The following is a 17138-nucleotide window of genomic DNA, read 5'->3' on the forward strand; positions in this document are numbered from 1 at the left end:
TAGGGAAAGGAACAAGAGTATTGAGTGAAATGGTTTAGTCTGATTTCCCGTGGTAAAATCTGATTTTTCACGATTAAGTTTTCAATTTGAACTCCAAGTTATGTCCCTAAGTTTTTGGTCATGATGAGTTTATTTATTGGCAAAGGAGGAATAATTTCAAGTGAAATTGATTTGTTGATTTTCGGTATCTCTTATCTACTTTACATGTTTTCATAGTTTTCCCTCTTTATTTCTCATAATAGCCTATTTTGGCTGCAAAGATTTTAGATGCTGTTAAGGACCTCATAATTCTTGATTCCATTGTCTCATGCAATGTTATAGGGTCCGGAGATTCGAACTGGATTTTTGAAAGATGGGAAACCCATCCAACTGAAGCAAGGTCAGGAAATCACCATATCCACTGACTATAGCATAAAGGGTGATGAGAACATGATCTGCATGAGCTATAAAAAGTTGGCTGTGGATGTCAAGCCAGGGATGGTGATACTTTGTGCTGATGGTACCATCTCATTTACAGTTTTAAGTTGCGATGTGGAAAAGGGGTTGGTTAGGTGCCGATGTGAGAACTCCGCTGTTCTTGGTGAGAGAAAGAATGTTAATCTCCCAGGGGTTATAGTGGACCTCCCAACCTTGACGGAGAAAGACAAGGAAGATATTCTGCAATGGGGTGTTCCAAATAAGATTGATATGATTGCTCTGTCTTTTGTAAGGAAAGGTTCTGACCTGGTAGAGGTCAGGAAGCTACTTGGGAAGAACGCCAAGAAGATCCTTCTCATGTCCAAGGTACTAATTGTTTCCCAAGAAATTGAATTAATTTATGCATGATTTCGTGCAGCTGTTGATTGAACAGAAACTAGGGTAGGCGTTCAGAAGAGTAACTTGTTATGAGAGATTGCTCTCAATATTTTTGAAACTTTTGCAGCTTTTGCAAATGTAATGCTCTTGACAAGTCACTTTCAAGTTTCAATTAATTGGTTTCTTAACTGGGTTGTTTCCTTTGGAATTGATTGTAGGTTGAGAATCAAGAAGGTGTGGCTAATTTTGATGACATCCTTGCAAAGTCAGATGCATTTATGGTGGCACGAGGTGATCTCGGAATGGAAATCCCCATTGAGAAGATCTTTCTTGCACAGAAGGTGATGATCTACAAGTGCAACATCCAAGGAAAACCTGTTGTTACAGCAACACAGATGTTGGAGTCCATGATCAAGTCACCCCGACCAACTAGAGCCGAAGCCACTGATGTTGCAAATGCCGTTCTTGATGGTACTGACTGTGTCATGCTAAGTGGTGAAACGGCTGCTGGAGCCTACCCTGAACTCGCAGTTCGAACCATGGCTAAAATATGCGTAGAAGCTGAGAGCACCATTGATTATGGGGATGTCTTTAAGAGGATTATGGAACACTCACCAGTGCCAATGAGTCCTTTGGAAAGCTTGGCTTCCTCTGCTGTGAAGATGGCCAACTCATCAAAAGCAACTCTTATACTAGTATTAACCAGGGGAGGAAGTACTGCAAAACTGGTGGCCAAGTACAGGCCAGGCATGCCCATTTTGTCTATTGTCGTCCCTGAGATCAAGACCGATTGCTTTGATTGGTCATGCAGTGATGAATCCCCAGCAAGGCATAGCCTGATTTTCCGAGGGTTGGTTCCGGTTTTAAGTGCAGGATCTGCAAGGGCCTCTCATGCTGAGACTACCGAAGAATCTCTCGAATCTGCCATTCAACATGCCAAGTCGAGGGGCCTCTGCAAGAGTGGAGATTCTGTTGTGGCTCTTCACCGTGATGGAACTGCCTCTGTCATCAAGATCTTGACTGTCAAGTGATTATCAGATACACTTAAATTTTTGAATTCTCTTTTTCCATGTTTTTTGTTTTTGCCAAAGGAAAAAGGTCTTTGTTATTGTTTTGGCTGGGGTTGTGATACACCCTCAGATAATTTTGCTACTACGTTGTGTTTCGGGATAGAAACACATTACCTACCATTTTTATATACTCCCAAGTCCTATCTAACTTAGCTGAATTATTAAAATATTTTCTCAAATTTTTTGGATTTTATTAGAAATTGTTTTGTGCGTTGCCTGGTGGGATTGTCATTTTCTGCTTGAATCACGTATCCTAATATCTCTATTTTCTGGTTGGTTTTTATGTCCTTTTGCCGTGTTGAAACAAAGCTTAAAGATTTTTTTTTTTTTTTTTTTTTTTTTTTGCTGGAAAAAGTTGCATAACCAGAGGAAAAGCTTTTATTATTTTCCTTTCAAAAATTTCCTATTTTGCAGGCAGAATGTATACATAACTATTGAAACTTTGTAATCTGATTCTTTATGAAGGCGCCAAATTATCTGAAACTGCATCTCACCTATGGGGAGAAACTGGGTCAGAAACAAGCAGGCGACTAAGAAGCAGTCAACAAACAATTTTAAGAAAACTTGGTGCTTCTTCGAAAAGTCAAAATGTTGCCCTTTTACTATTCCGTTGTATAAACTCAAATTTTCTGTTGTGTTGTGTAATTCATCTTCGGCAAACCCTAAGTCAATAATAATAATAATGATGATGAAAATCCCTTCAGCTCTTCAAAACTTTGCGAGGAGATCCAACAAATGAAAGGCTAACAATTCAAAGCATCTGGAACATGGGAAATTGTCCTTTTTGCCACCCAGAGGCTAGAACAGGATCATGCATACATACATAATGCTCATTGGAAAAAGGATTATGTAATCAACATTGGACAGATCAACATACACCGAGAAATCTTAAGACCAATCAAAAGTAAATTGAAAAGTAGACAATTCACATGGGGTGCAGCGTATGATTTAAGCAAAAAAAATAAAAAAGGGGCCTGCAATTTGTCTCATCTATACCCTCTCAAACTCGAGTTATCCGTCCAATATCATCCCATGTTACATTTATATTATTCTCTTGTGGGATAGTCCATTTCCATTAGTTGGGCATCTTTTAGAGGACTAATATATCAAAACATATTTCCAAGTCATTGATAGTGGGCACGAGAAGTTTCTATCTCGTTACCCACGGGATTCATGCAATGACTCAAGATCCCACGTGGGATTTTTCTCAAAAAGTCCATCTCCATATTAAATATCATAAGGTTTTGCTCCAACAACTGGGCCCCACCTCCTAATACCAAAACACAAAATTCAGAATTCAGACAAAATGAAAAATACTTCTTCCATCAAATTTCTGAAAGGGCAGCAACACATATTTGGAATTGAATTTTTGTACATAACGAGCAGAAAAGTATTGGATTATTTTCATAAATCCCTCTAAATTATGTACCTTATTTCAAAATACCTCTAATTTTTCAAAACGATTCATTTACACCCCTGATCTATAAAAAACAGTTCAAAATACTCCTTCCCTGTCTATAACACTAACGGATTATGCTAACACGGCGCAACAGATATTAGGTTTTTTCTGCTATGGATATTGGGTTTTTCCTTTAATTCCTTTTTTATTGTTTTTTAATATTAATTATTTTTATATAACTAATTTTAATTAAAAAGCTTTAGTCAGCAATCCGTTAGAATTATAGATGGATTTTGACAGAATAGACATTTTGAACTGTTTTCTATATATTAAGGGGCATAATGAATGATTTTAGAAAATTAAAGGATATTTTGAAACAGAGTACATAATTGGAAGGGCATTTATAAAAATAAACCAAAAGTATTCTGTAAAAACGGCAAAAAGAAAAAAAAAATCTACAAAAGACCAACACGTACAAACACAATTTTAAACTTGCGAGTTTCAAACTCAGTAAAGTAAGACAACTATGTACAACAAGCAAGATAGAGGCAAGCAAGCTTAATGAACAAGAACCTGATGCAATAACCCAACCAATGTTCACTCAATTCTCATTTGCTTGAGAAGAAGAACTTCCACTACCACTAGTTCCCGATGCATTTGACGAAGAAGATGAATTTCCACCACTAGATTGCGATCCCGAGGAAGAAAACAAACCACTAAAAGGCCATGGAAACGAAAACCTTCTCCCACTTCCATTTCTACCATCTCCATCACCCTCATCCCCACCATTAGCAGAACTATTGTTTTCACTGCTAATCATATTCATTGCCCTTTCCACATTCGCATTCCTCGTACCATCAGAATCGCGTTTGGACTCATTGGATGGCAACTGAAACCGGCAAACCGGGCACGAGCTATGAAGTTCAAGCCATGGCAGAATACAACCATTATGGAACTTATGCTTGCAAGGCATCTCCTTTGCATCAGCACCAATCTCAAAATCATCCAAGCACACCGAGCACTGCAGATTCTCCTTGATAGCCACGGTGGGCAGCGCCTCAACAGCCTCCTTCTGCGCTGGTGGAGTCCCGTAACGATTAGGATCATTCTCAGCCAGATGTTGCAGCAACATATCCAAACCAGGTCCAATAAAGTAATCACCCAATGAACCAATTGGGTTCTGATTCTCATTCTGACCCTGAACAAGGACTGTCTGGTTAAAAGGGTTGATCAGAATTACTCTCTCCCTTTCATCTCTCTCCCTATCTCCGTCCCTAAAACTCTCCGAATTCTGTGATTCTGAAGCCAATCCCGCTCGAATCCCTTGGAGAAGTTGCAGAATTGTAGCTGAGCTTCTCCTCCTCCTCCTTATAATGGACTCAAGTTCTCTATCCAACTCAGTCTCTCCACCATGATCCTCACTCTCCCCATCATCCACAACATCATGGTCGTCGTAGTCGTCAAAATCTAGCCGCCTAAATCTCCTCCGGCGACGGGGATGACCCATCATGCCGAGAAGGATTGGGGCCCAGAGCGAAAGGGCGCGATCAGATCCGAAATCAGAGTCGGAAAAATCTGCATTGCGACCACCCTCCGGATTGGGGTTGTTGTTACTACTATCAATGCTGCTCATTTCTTCAACGAATCCGCTCTGGCAAAAGGGGCATTTGATCTCAACCTCCATGATCGGATTCACTTCTTGGCTGCACATGTGGCACCAATACCTTGAAGCAATTGTTTCTTCCATATTTTTCTCTACTCTCTCTCTCCTTCTTTTCGATCACTCTGTCACAACAAAACCCCAGAATTGAGCGAATCAAACCCAAAAAAGAAAAATTCACACACAATTAATTGCTCAACGGAAAAGGAATCAGAAGAATTAGCAAACCCCTGTTGCAGATCTAAGCCAGAACAACAATCAGCAGAGACAAAAAATTGGAATAAAAACGAAAAAGAAAAGCCTAAACGATTCTCGGGAAGTAATTTTCAGGTCCAAATCTTCCACAGACGAGCTGGGATTACGAATCCAGAAAGAAAAATTCTGATAAGGAATTGAAAATTCCTCATCCAGGAAAAAAAAAAAAAGAAAAAACGAAGGAAAATCCCAAATTTATTCTGGATCACATGAACAAAAAGTAAAAAAAAAAAAAAAAAAAAAAAAAAAAAAAAAAAAAAAAAAGAGAGAAAAAATAAAAAAAAAAAAAAAAAAAAAAAAAAAAATAGAGAGAGGAAAATTGATTATGAATCTTACCGAAATTGAATTATTGAGGCCTGAACAGCAGAGAATTTCAGGGTTTTTGAGCCGAACGATTGATATATGTGTGGGAGAAAATCATTTTGAGACGGATTTTTGTAAATGAAGAAAAGAAGAATCTAGATTCAGCAAAAACCAATCGTATATAACTATGACTTTCTACCAAAAAAAAAAACGCATATAACTATGACATCACATCACAACAACAGCAAAAACACAAATACGCCTCAGGATATTCTACTCCGTTGAATTTTTTTTTTCTCTCTTTAAAAAAACAAATAAATAAATAATTACCCTATTCTTTTTTTTATTGTTATCAATATTTTATTTATAAATCGCATTTCAGAGGAAGAACGCATTGACACGCAAAAGCAAAAATTCAAAAAAAAAAAAAAAGAATGAAAATAATTAATTAAAAATTTGAAAGAATTATCAGGAAAGATTGAAAAAGTTGAAGAGACCAAATTATGAGAAACCCACCAAGTAATTTGAGAAAATCCTTTGCTCAGCCTTGGAATTAGATTGTAAATTTTCCCTTTTTCTTTTTATTTTGGAAATTTTAGACGAAGGAAACATGGAATTCTGGTCACCACCACAGGGTTGCCAACCAAACCATCCTTTCCAACTTTGTTTTTTCTGTTTTGCCTTTATTTGATATTTTCTATTTTTCATCCTTCTAAGTCTCAATTTTCCTTTTTTTTCTTTTTTTTTTCCTCCTTCTTATTTTAATTGCTTTTACGTACTGTGACACTGTAATTTCCTTGCTAATTCTTTTGTTTTGGCTGTATATGCAACATTTTGATTTTTTTTTTATTTTTTTGGCTATATTTTTTGTTATTCTTTATTGAAGACGCGTTTGTGCTGGCAATATTGATTCATTTCTTTTGTTCCCAAAATCCAAAAGTCAGACAGCAACCTCACCCCTGCATAATCACAATCATATATACTTGAAGCCACCACACACGTTTTTCCAATTCTTTAAGAAAAAGAGCATGTGAAACTTTGGTCGTGTTTAAAATTGATCTCATTTTTATTTTTTATATTTAAAAAAAAATAAAAACGTTTTTTAAATAGTGTTTGGCGTAATAAAAATAAAAAATAAAAATAAAAATAATTTTTTGATTTAGTGTAAAATGAAAGAGAAATGAAAAATGATTTTTAGTCATTTTTCATTTTTTGTTTTCGTTTTCTCCTCTCTCGAGCAGAGAGAAAGAGAGATATTAATGAGTTTTTTTATACTGAAAATAATCTATTGATAAAACTACCAAACGCATTTTTAAAAATGATTTATGTCTAAGATTGAAAACATTTTCATTTTCATTTCATACAAAAAATAAAATCATTTTAGAACGAGTTTCAAACGCACTCTTTGTCTTAGAAGGATTAATTTTGGACCCGTTTTGGATGGTTTGTATTTTTAAGTGGTAAAAAAAGCTAAGTATAAGTTAGAGGTTTTTTTATTAGTGTTTGGATAGTGTTTGAAAAAAGTGTTTTTATATCTAAGAAGAGTTTTTGAACATGTTTGAATAAAAAAGTCAAAAACACGTATTTTTATAAAAAGTAATGTAATAAAAGGATATAGATGAACTATTTAATATGTTATTTACAAATAAAAGATTAAAAATATAAATAAAAAAACTTTTCATAAACACTATGTCTTGCTCCAAAAGTGCTTAAAAAGTCAAAACACTTTAAGATGTTCATTCAAATAAGTTTAAAAACAACTTTTAAACTAAATAAGTTAAAAGTAGTTTTTTTTAAGTCAATCTAAATAAGCCCTTTGTAATTTACATATCAGAACATGATTGTTAAAAAAAAAAATTGAATATATTTAATGGGGATGAGCCTCCGAAAAGGGTGCGGATGGGGACGATAATTGAGGATGAAGATGGGATGAGAATAAAAGCTAGTCCCAGAGTTGCAGTGGAGTAAGGAGGGAAGAAGTACTCCCCACCTTCTGTCCTAATATTAATATAAATATATATTATGTAAATAAATATGTATAAAATAAATTTTCAAAATATAATTAGTTATTTTGATGCATTATTACCAAGATTTGGTGTGCATATGTTTAGAAGTCTTTTATAGTGAATTTCTAATTTATTTTTGTTTTAAATTGCTATAATTTTAAAAAATTGAAAAATAGTGAGAGAAAAAAGAAAGAACTAATGGCCGATGAATAATGTGACAAAAGCAATAATAACAAAGATAATCGTTCCAAACTATGATGTTTTGCTTTTCATAGCATAGAGATGGAATCTAAGGTAACTAGACTTGCCAGTCGGCCCCAAATCCAATTTAAGTCTCACTTTTTTTTTTCTTTTCTTTTTCTTCTTTACTAATTAATTTACGTTTAGTTTATAGATTCAGAACCATAATTCCAAACTATTATCGTTTTATGTGTGTTTTTTTGTGAGAAAAAAGCACTATAAAAAATAAATTATAATTCAAAATCAGAGACGAATACAGAAAATAACCCCGTAAGCGTGTCATTGAGGGAAGCCCTCCTCAGCCACAAGTCCACTATTGCGTGGACTAAGCAGCTTCTCTTTTCTTTTCTAATGTCCGTCATTCCACATTTCCAAAACTGTCCTTTTTCAGTTGGCTCACAAGTCACAACTTTGATTCATTGCATAGTACAAAGCGCTCACCAAATCTCGTTTCCTCAATTTTATTATAGTTTTCGATTCTTTTTTCTCAGCAAGGGAAACAAAAAAGTACTGAGAGATTCTTTTGATCCATTTGTCGAATGATCTCTTATTGTTTGGTGATTGTTTTAGTGCATAGGGGAAGATCTTTTGGTTAACCAATGTTCTAATTACAAAGCTTAGAAGAGATGGCTAAAAAAAGTGTTCGGTTTTGCTAAAGAATGCTAGGTAGTTCCATAAACGTTGAATATGCCATTTAAAAAAAATAAAAAAAAGCTTACTGTGCAAGGCCATGATACAGATAGGCCCATTCCTACCCCAAATGTTAAGAGCCCGATGGGCTCGGAGTCCGACCCATTAAAAGTGCATTGCTTTGTACAAGCAGACTCACTGCTAAGTTTACATGCCCAGTCCGCTTCTTGACAATCTAAACGCAAGAGTGTTGGACTCATTAGGCTTGGGATAACTGTCAAAATCTCAACTGAAATATCACTGACGGTAAATCCTTTTAACAATATTGTTTTCCTTATAGAATATTACTAAATAAATCAATCATGTGGTCTCCTTTCTCATGTGCCGTGATTGGCAGCTTTCCTATCCTGGGAAGAAAAAAAAAATTTAAATTGCTTAATATAACCTGTAACTCGGTAACTGTACATAGCGTCATAGCCCACTCCCATACCGTCCCGGCCGCATTGTGTGAAGCAAACAAACCTCAAAAGCGATGAGTATGGAGAGCGACATACTCGGGGGAAACGGAAAAAAAAAAAAAGAAAAAATCGCCAATTGCCATGCTCAAATTAGAAATGGCTGAAGCTGCCACCTGTATTCTCCTCCTGCGGCAACGAAAATCAATTAAAACCGAAGTTATCCTACCGACAAATAAATATCTTGTTAGCTCAAGCAAGAAGAACACATTCAACAAACAATGTGCATGGAAGTGGATGCAATGACTTGAAAAATTGAAGTTATCCAACCAACATATTATCTTGGCATGAGCGGTATTTTCCGCTTCGAAATACATTGCACCAGTGACCTAAATAAATGAACTTCCTGGTAGTTCAGCTTTTAAAATTTATGGAAGTGCAAGGAAGAAATTTTTTGGTGTCCTTTTACAGAATATTACGAAATCTCATTTGAATAAAAGACTTATTTCGAGTATCACAAACATTATAGGGAAAACTCATTTGAATTGCCTCAATTGCAAATATTGCCACTTTATTTGATACTGAAGTCAACTCTAAAACAAAAATAAATACACCACAAGTTCCTGGAAGATATCCTTTTAGTTAACCATAAGACGATGAGGAAACTGCACTAACACACCATAAAATGATACGGAAAGTTTATCATGATTTAACCATACAAATTGATCATCTGGCTCGAAGTTAAGTTAAAAGGTAGAGGTACACCCGAGAAACTTACATCTACAGACTGAAAAGACCTGCCTATGGACAGCTTCAGTGGAGAAGCATCGGCACTAGCAGTAGATCCATTGCCACCTATGGCATAATGATGACCCTACAAAAGTAACAGCAGAAGTAGGCATACAAACTGTTATGTCACTCAAAGTTAACTTAAATGTTGAGATATATTTTGAGAAACTTACATCTACACTCTTAAAAGATCTGCCTAAGGATAGCTTCAGCGGAGAAATATCAGCAGTAGAAGTGGATCCAGGACTATCAATGGCATGATTCTGACCCTACAAGAGTAATAGCAGATGCAAACTGGTTACAATCAAACACACCATCTTTGCTCTCATGTCTAAGAAATAGTAATATTTCAAGACATACAAAAAACTGCAAATGTTAGCCAGCATAAATGTCCAAAAGCATTTTATTAGTACAAATCAAGACAAATAGTGGAATGTGGACTAGCACTTATGATGCAGCTTCAAAATGACATCGGGATAGGATTCAGCAGCAGCATATCTACCTCACTAAATTAATCCAAACAAAAAAAAAAAAAAAAAAACCAAATTAAGAGGAACAAAAAATCACATCTTACAAACAAAAGTTTCAAAATTTCATAACGCCAAACAGCATAGAGCAAAGACTCAATAAAAGCATAGGCCACAGCAAGAAAATGACAAAAGGTTTCTTGTCCTTCTTAAAGTGGGGGGAACCAGAAAGCAAAGAGAAATGTTAATGGTAGGAACTAATTAAATTTCTAGTATCATGTGTATAAAATGAGGTCAAACACTCCTATACAATATAACAAAGGAAATATTTAACTGCATTCAAGAGAATATTAAGTGTATAGAACCACAACTCTAAGTCAGATACAATACCCGAATTGCAAATTTATTCTCCCGACCATCTTCAAATAGGGATGAATAATAAGCTGGATCATAAATAGAGCCCCCTAAAACCTCATCAGAACCTGAGGACTGCCTTGCTGCAGCAGGAGTGGGAGGACTCAAAAAACTGGTTCTTAAATCAGAATCGGTTTCTCCTGGAACTGGTGTATCTAAATACGAAGCCCCCAACCTGTATATCTGAATCCATAACAGTGATGACGATAATCTCACAGAAAAGCCAATAATTTGCATTGCCAGGGTGAGTTTCACTGAAAAGATAAAAAATGTTCCATATTTCTCAGAAGAAATGTTCCTGCATGCACAAATAATACTTTCCATAAAATATTTATAAAGCACGATTATAACCATTTCCTCAGAAGTAAATACCTAACAGAAAATTGTGCTACAAGGAAGAAAGAGGGTTTAATAAAAATATGCATCTTTTTCATTTTAATTTGAGGAGTGTAAGCTACTAGCATGTTTGTGTGATGTGTAGATATGTCTACATGCATGTGCATGCAAAAGCTTACTTCATTATCATCAATTTTAGTCAATTAATTAAAATAAAATAAAAAAAGCATTATTTGCTCAGACTTTTGTCACAAACTAGTCAATGTAAATGTCCATCGCAAATCCAAGGGCAACCAGACCTAAAAAGTCTGGCAAATGACAAATTCCACTGGAATGCATGCACGTGACCATGGCATCAAGGAGAAAAATATTATGAAACATTATTCTCAATAGCCCACACAGAAACAGAATTCCAGTCGCATATTCAATGGTGAAATCATAGATGTCAGAGAAAAGAGTATTATCAAACACAATCAGGAAAATCCAATATCAGCAACTTTTACAAATAGTATTCGTAAGTATTGCAGCAGCGATTCAAAGTCAGAGCTTTTATGGAAACTTTATTAACTTGCAGCTACAAGTTTTAAGCAAGACCTCAGGAGAAGCAAGTATGCTGTACACCAAACTGGAGACAATATAGATCACAAGTGGCCAAGATGTGGCTAGATGATTAATGATTCGAAAATAAAATAAAATAAAATAAAATAACATGTGTGCACAAGCTCAGTTTGAAGAGGATGTAGAATATTGGAGGGAAAGTAGAACCATCTAAATTGCAACTACTGTCAATGAAAGGAACCCATTTCACTCAGCCTCTCCTGACTGCGTATTTCACAAACAATATATAAAGGTCTTCGGTAGAAAATCAAGACATTCATATCTTTGATTGAAACAAATGACTGAAACCTTCTTTATATGATCACCAAACAATGACTCAGATAATCCAAATATTCAAAGGAAAGAGACAAAAGTATTAAAAAGAGAGAGAGAGAAGAAGAAGAAGAACAAAGAAAGAAAGAGAGAATGTGTGTGTGTATTATATTGAACACCAGACGTGGACATAGCAACATGCAAGTTCAGGAGGTCAGTAGACAATAGAAGTCTAAGATTTACCTCAAACAAAAGCCGGGACTTTAATCAACAAAATATTCTCTTTATTAAAAAAAATAAATAATAAATAAATAAATAAACCTTCAGTGAAGGTTTAGAAGAGAACTTCACAACAGAATCAAGAACTGCAGTAGCGCCTCGATATTCTGAACGTAAAATGGGGCATAAACAAAAGTGATAAAAGATAAAGAATCGATTAAAATCATCATACTCCAGAAGCATACTCAGACTGGATTGATAAAAGAGGTTCTGTTTTCACAGAGTAATGATCCATGGACCACAAGTTGTAGCAAATGAGAGACTCAACAATTATTTTTGGCAAAGAGATCCACCCATCAAGGTTGGTCATGAGTACATGTCTACATAACATACCCATGCAGACAGATTCTATTTTTTCAATTTTTTTTTTTCCAGCAGTCACATTCTAAAGATTTTAGGTGATTAAGTTTGAAATCATTTTCTGAATAAATACTTTGTCCAAAAACCAAAACCTCTAAGCATTTACCAAGTCATAACTAAGCTGGTTCTTTATTTGTTGATCCAACGTATTAAGCGTGCTATAAATAATGCTTCTTTCTGGGTGAGAAGAATCTCCAGCTATAAAGGAATTCTTGATCCTCTCTATTTCAATCCAACTGCATCCGGCTGGCTTTTTAAGTTCTCTAGTCCTCATAAGCTTTCTTACCTCTGCCACTCCATCCCATCTAGCCTCTGATGCATATAGGTTTGACATCACCACATAGTTCCCTATATTGTCAGCTTCAACTTGAAACAGATGATCTGCCACAATTCGTCCCAATTCCACCTTCTGATGCCTCCTACAAGCACCAAGCAATGTTCCCCATATGTTTGCATTAGCACCAATAGGCATGCTCTGCACAAAAGAAAATGCATCATCAATTTGGCCACCTCGAGCTAGTAGATCCACCACACAGGCATATTGCTCCATGGTGGGTTTGATACCATGAACCTTCTCTATCGAATAAAATGTCTCTAACCCTTCACTCATAAGTCCTGCGTGACTGCAAGCAGATAGAACAGCAGTAATGATAACATGATCTGGCTTTAGACCCATCTCTAGCATATGGGAGAAGATTCCAAGTGCTTCTTTTCCCATACCATGCATTGCGAATCCACCAACCATCGAAGTGAACATGACCAAGTCCTTATTGTGGTTTGACTGATAGATCATATAAGCAGAGTCTATAGCACCACATTTTGCATACACATCCAAAAGAGCTCCATTCAAGCGAACATCATCAAAACAAGCCCTGACCACATATCCATGACACTGCCTCAGAAGGTAGACTGAGGCCATTTGAGCGCATATGGGAATTAGGCTCATAATAGTCATAGCGTCAGGCCTCACTCCTAGAGCTTGTAACTCATGGAACAAATGAAGAGCTTGATCAAGACAATCATTTTCAACATAAACTCGAACCATTAGGTTCCAAGTTGTGAGATCTCTTTCAGACATGTTGTTAAATATCATATATGCATCTTCATGTGACCCACAGTTTACATAACCTGAGATCATTGAATTGCATGTTACCAAATTCCTTCTATATGATAAAGTCTGAAAAGTTTTACTAGCGTATTCCACGACACCACATTTAGCATAAGCATCAAGTATTGCATTTCCAATAGTAGGCTCAACATCATCAAGCAAAAAACCAGACCTAATTGAATAGCCATGAACTTCTTTAACCTTCTCCACTGCCAAAACACTAACACAAAAATGAACTATCGTTAAGATGGTAATGGGGTCTGGCCTACCTCCTTCCTCAAACATTTTTGCTAATAGGTTCAGAAACGCAGTGTCATATCCACTCTCTGCAAAGGCATCAAGCATGGAATTCCACGATATCAAATCTCGCTTAGACATCATTGAAAAAATTCTAAATGCCGCAGCTACACTGTTGCATTTTGCGTAGAAACTAATCATGGCATTTCCCACAATCGTGTCCTCATTTAGGGCAGGATGTCGAAAAATATAGCCATGGATACTTTTCCCTACATGCAGGGTTCTTAAGTTTACCGAGTCTGGCCCAATTTCGCATACTGATAGTAGCCTATGAAACAGATCTAATGCTTTTAACCACTCACCATTTGATGTATACCCTGCAATAATTGCATTCCATGAAACCAAATCTCTTGATTTCATCCTCTGGAACAAGCATTCAGCTTCTTTCATCTTTCCAAGTCTTAGATAGAAGCTTACCAAAGAATTGCACACAAACACATCATCGGCCAATTCAGTCCTCTGTAGCACATAACAATGGATCTTTTTCCCACAGCAGTATGCAACATTTTTATCTAACAAAGCGCAAGTGGGCAAGATAGTTGCAATAGTCACACCATTTGGTTCAGTTGGTCCTTTCAACATCCACCTAAATAATTTGAAAGCCTTGTTAATAAAACCATTCTCAGAAAAACCTGCAATGATCGCATTCCATGAAACAACATCTTTTTGCTTAATGCTTTTAAATGCAGCATATGCATCATACAAAACTAGCCCACATTTTGAGTACATTGATACTAAAGCATTTCCTACGAGGTTGTTTTCTTCAAATCCAGATTTGATCACATAAGAGTGCACACATTTTCCTGCAATCAAATCTCCCAATCGAGCAGACACTGGCAAGACAGTAGCAAAAGTAATAGGGTTGGGCTTCACCTCACCACCTAAATGCATTGCACAGAACAACTTCATCACCTCATTACTGTACATTCGAGACCCTGAAAACCCAGAGAGGACAATATTCCAGACGACTGGATCTTGGTAGCCCATGTGACCAAATAGCCTTTTGCAATCATCCAGCTTGCCACATTTGGCATACATGTTAAGCAGTGCTTTTGATACAAACCGGCAGGACACATGGCCTTGCTTGACAACATAACCATGAAGAGCCTTCCCAAAGTTGATGGCAAACAAAGCAGCACAAGATTTGAGAATGGCTGAAAGTACTAAGTGATCAGGTTTAAATCCAAGCGAGCATCGTAAATTTCCAAGGAAAAGGGATAGAGCTTCATTATGCCTAGTGTCAACAGAATAGCTCCTGATTTTAGCACCCCACATCTTGGAATCAGGCGGAAGCACATCCAAAAGTATCTCTTGTGCACTTTACAAGAAGTTGTGCATAAGTAGACAGCGTGTCATTGGTATCAACATGCTTAGAATTTTCCATGTCATAATGGCTGACTACAGAAGTAAGATTCTTTAGTTATGGTATACAACATCTGCATGGAAAACATGTTGAAAACACTGACAAAAGACAGCCACTAATGCAACGCCCAAATTATCAGTCCACCCCTCGTTTCTGATGGAGAATTGGAACAAATGATATATTGTTTTAGCAAATAACATTTATCAAAGAGAATTTTGAAGTAAACATAGAGGTGTCCCTTTTCTTTGGCACTACCACAAACAGCTTGGATACGTGAAGACAAAAGGAAAAAGAAGAAGCAAGAAACCAAGTTCAAATAAATGAAACCACTCAATCTATTGGAAGAGCTTAACGATGATGTTTATAGGAGAGTAAATAGGAAGGAAAGTGTTTAGGTAACATGTAAAAGTATCCGTTTGCAAGAGAGGAAAGCAAGTAGTTGATGCTTTTTATTGTAAAGATCACCAACGCAAGTCATCTTATCTTAACTAATATTAAAAACAAATACATCACCATCATAATTACTTGGAAAATTCTTTCTTTCCTATCTTAAATACGGTGCTGATCTATACACAATTAAAAATAAAAATATAAAAGCATGGAAACAGTGATATGAGGCGAAACTCCACTTTTATTTCTCCAGAATCATCTTAAATAAATGGATCTCAATATCAAGCGACTTCAACGAGTCTAACGAGATTCTACACTAAGACATACAATTTTTTGAATGAATGAACAAGGAAAAAAAAAAAAAAAAAAAAGAGAAAACAAAACAAAACAAAGAAAGAAAGAAATTATATGCTTTTGTCACGATCATCAGGAGACTCTGAGCTGCCAAGACTCAAAGACCCCAAGAGACATAACTAACTGTAGTTAATTAACAAATGAACATGCTTAGTTTAATTAAAATTGATTAATCCCAGCAATCTTTCACTGATAACCCTAAACATATACCTTTAAACACAATAATCCAGTCATATTCACATAAATTCAAGCTCATTAAATAAATATTTAAAAAAAAATCCTAAATTAAAAAAAAAAATCTAAAACACTCACCAGATTTCGTGGGAGAAGAGAATGAACCAGAAGACATCCAGAAGGATTGAGCAGAGGAGAAGAACTGCGTAGGTACGGCCGAGACTCTGACTGCTGCTTTCAATGGCGACGAGAGCGAACAAAGCAATGGCCAGGTTGATCAGCGAAACGCCATTGTACAACGCTCCGAGTGAACCGATCAACGCACAACCAATCTGCCAATAATGGATAAAACGAAAAACAAAGATGCAAAACGTGAACAACCAAAAAAATAAAAAAAAATAAAAACCCTAAGAAAATCTCGATGAAAATTAATGGAGAAATTGGAAATTACCTGAATGTAAATGAGGAAAACGGCGAATGACTGAAGCCTGTCGTAATCACGAAGCCATGGCTGTATTCGATCGCTCAGTGAATCACAAAGCATCATATGCTCCAAAACTCCCGCGTCTTCTTCTTCTTCGTCGTCTCTGCTTCTTTCTCTCTCCTCCTCTGTCTCTCTCTCTAGAAGAGAAATTAATTCGATTTTCCTTTGTTCGGGGGGTTTTTTTTTCTTCCTCCAAAGAAATGGCGAGCGTAATTAATTGAAAATGGTGTAAATATGAATCTCAGTTACGAAGAAAGGGAAGAAAAGGAATTTCCTTCCAGGATCTGCGGTGGAAACGAATAATATGCTAAATTTATCGGAATTTCAGCATTTGCCATTTCATTGTTGGGGAATTTTCCGTTCTAACACAACCAACAAGCTTGCTACATTATTCATCTACTCTGGGTATTATTATCTATGAGTTTGTTTCAAATTTGACTATAAACCAAAGCGCCCTATAATTATGTCATTCTCTTTTTTCTTTTTTCTTTTTTCTTTTTTTTAAAAATATCAGTATTATTCTTTTTTTTTTTAACACGAAAATCACTTTAGAATTAAACAGCCAAATCGGCAAGTACAATCAAAGATACAAAGTAAGGGATCATATAAACCCCAACAAAATCCTGTGAACAATTAAAAC

At 36.0% G+C, this 17138-nt stretch overlaps 4 protein-coding genes across 5 annotated transcripts in view; 1 reads left to right on the forward strand and 3 right to left on the reverse strand.

Annotated features, from left to right (window-relative positions):
* LOC21385919 (pyruvate kinase, cytosolic isozyme) overlaps window positions 1–2044 on the forward strand; it is a 3206-nt gene extending 1162 nt beyond the window's left edge. Inside the window, exons 2-3 of the mRNA XM_010106991.2 lie at window positions 322–783; window positions 1014–2044. Of these exons, the coding sequence (XP_010105293.1) occupies window positions 322–783; window positions 1014–1826 (1275 nt within the window). The 3' untranslated portion in view covers window positions 1827–2044. The remainder of the gene's footprint in view (window positions 1–321; window positions 784–1013) is intronic.
* Window positions 2045–2751: 707 nt separating this feature from the next.
* On the reverse strand, window positions 2752–6171 carry LOC21385920 (E3 ubiquitin-protein ligase SIRP1). 2 transcript variants are annotated; one of them, XM_010106992.2, is made up of 3 exons: window positions 5516–5760; window positions 3838–5049; window positions 2752–3135 (listed from the first exon to the last, which is right to left on the reverse strand). In XM_010106992.2, the coding sequence occupies exon 2, from the start codon at window positions 5009–5011 to the stop codon at window positions 3866–3868; it is 1146 nt and encodes a 381-aa protein (XP_010105294.1). In that variant the 5' UTR covers window positions 5012–5049; window positions 5516–5760; the 3' UTR covers window positions 2752–3135; window positions 3838–3865. The 2 variants fall into 2 exon arrangements, with proteins under 2 accessions (XP_010105294.1, XP_024027195.1); XM_024171427.1 differs by lacking the exons at window positions 2752–3135; window positions 5516–5760 and adding an exon at window positions 5999–6171 and having other exon boundaries at window positions 3634–5049.
* Window positions 6172–8403: 2232 nt separating this feature from the next.
* Window positions 8404–16908, reverse strand: LOC21385921. The gene is made up of 6 exons (XM_024171426.1): window positions 16466–16908; window positions 16153–16346; window positions 10460–10781; window positions 9776–9871; window positions 9592–9687; window positions 8404–9002 (listed from the first exon to the last, which is right to left on the reverse strand). The coding sequence occupies exons 1-6, from the start codon at window positions 16559–16561 to the stop codon at window positions 8967–8969; spliced, it is 840 nt and encodes a 279-aa protein (XP_024027194.1). The 5' UTR covers window positions 16562–16908; the 3' UTR covers window positions 8404–8966.
* LOC112093296 (putative pentatricopeptide repeat-containing protein At5g08490) lies at window positions 10723–16185 on the reverse strand. Its single transcript, XM_024171425.1, has 3 exons — window positions 16153–16185; window positions 12615–15131; window positions 10723–10781 (listed from the first exon to the last, which is right to left on the reverse strand). The coding sequence occupies exons 2-3, from the start codon at window positions 15006–15008 to the stop codon at window positions 10767–10769; spliced, it is 2409 nt and encodes an 802-aa protein (XP_024027193.1). The 5' UTR covers window positions 15009–15131; window positions 16153–16185; the 3' UTR covers window positions 10723–10766.
* Window positions 16909–17138: the final 230 nt, after the last annotated feature.

This window comes from Morus notabilis, unplaced genomic scaffold (genome assembly GCF_000414095.1).
Source record: "Morus notabilis unplaced genomic scaffold, ASM41409v2 Scaffold534, whole genome shotgun sequence".
Classification (NCBI taxonomy): Eukaryota; Viridiplantae; Streptophyta; class Magnoliopsida; order Rosales; family Moraceae; genus Morus; species Morus notabilis.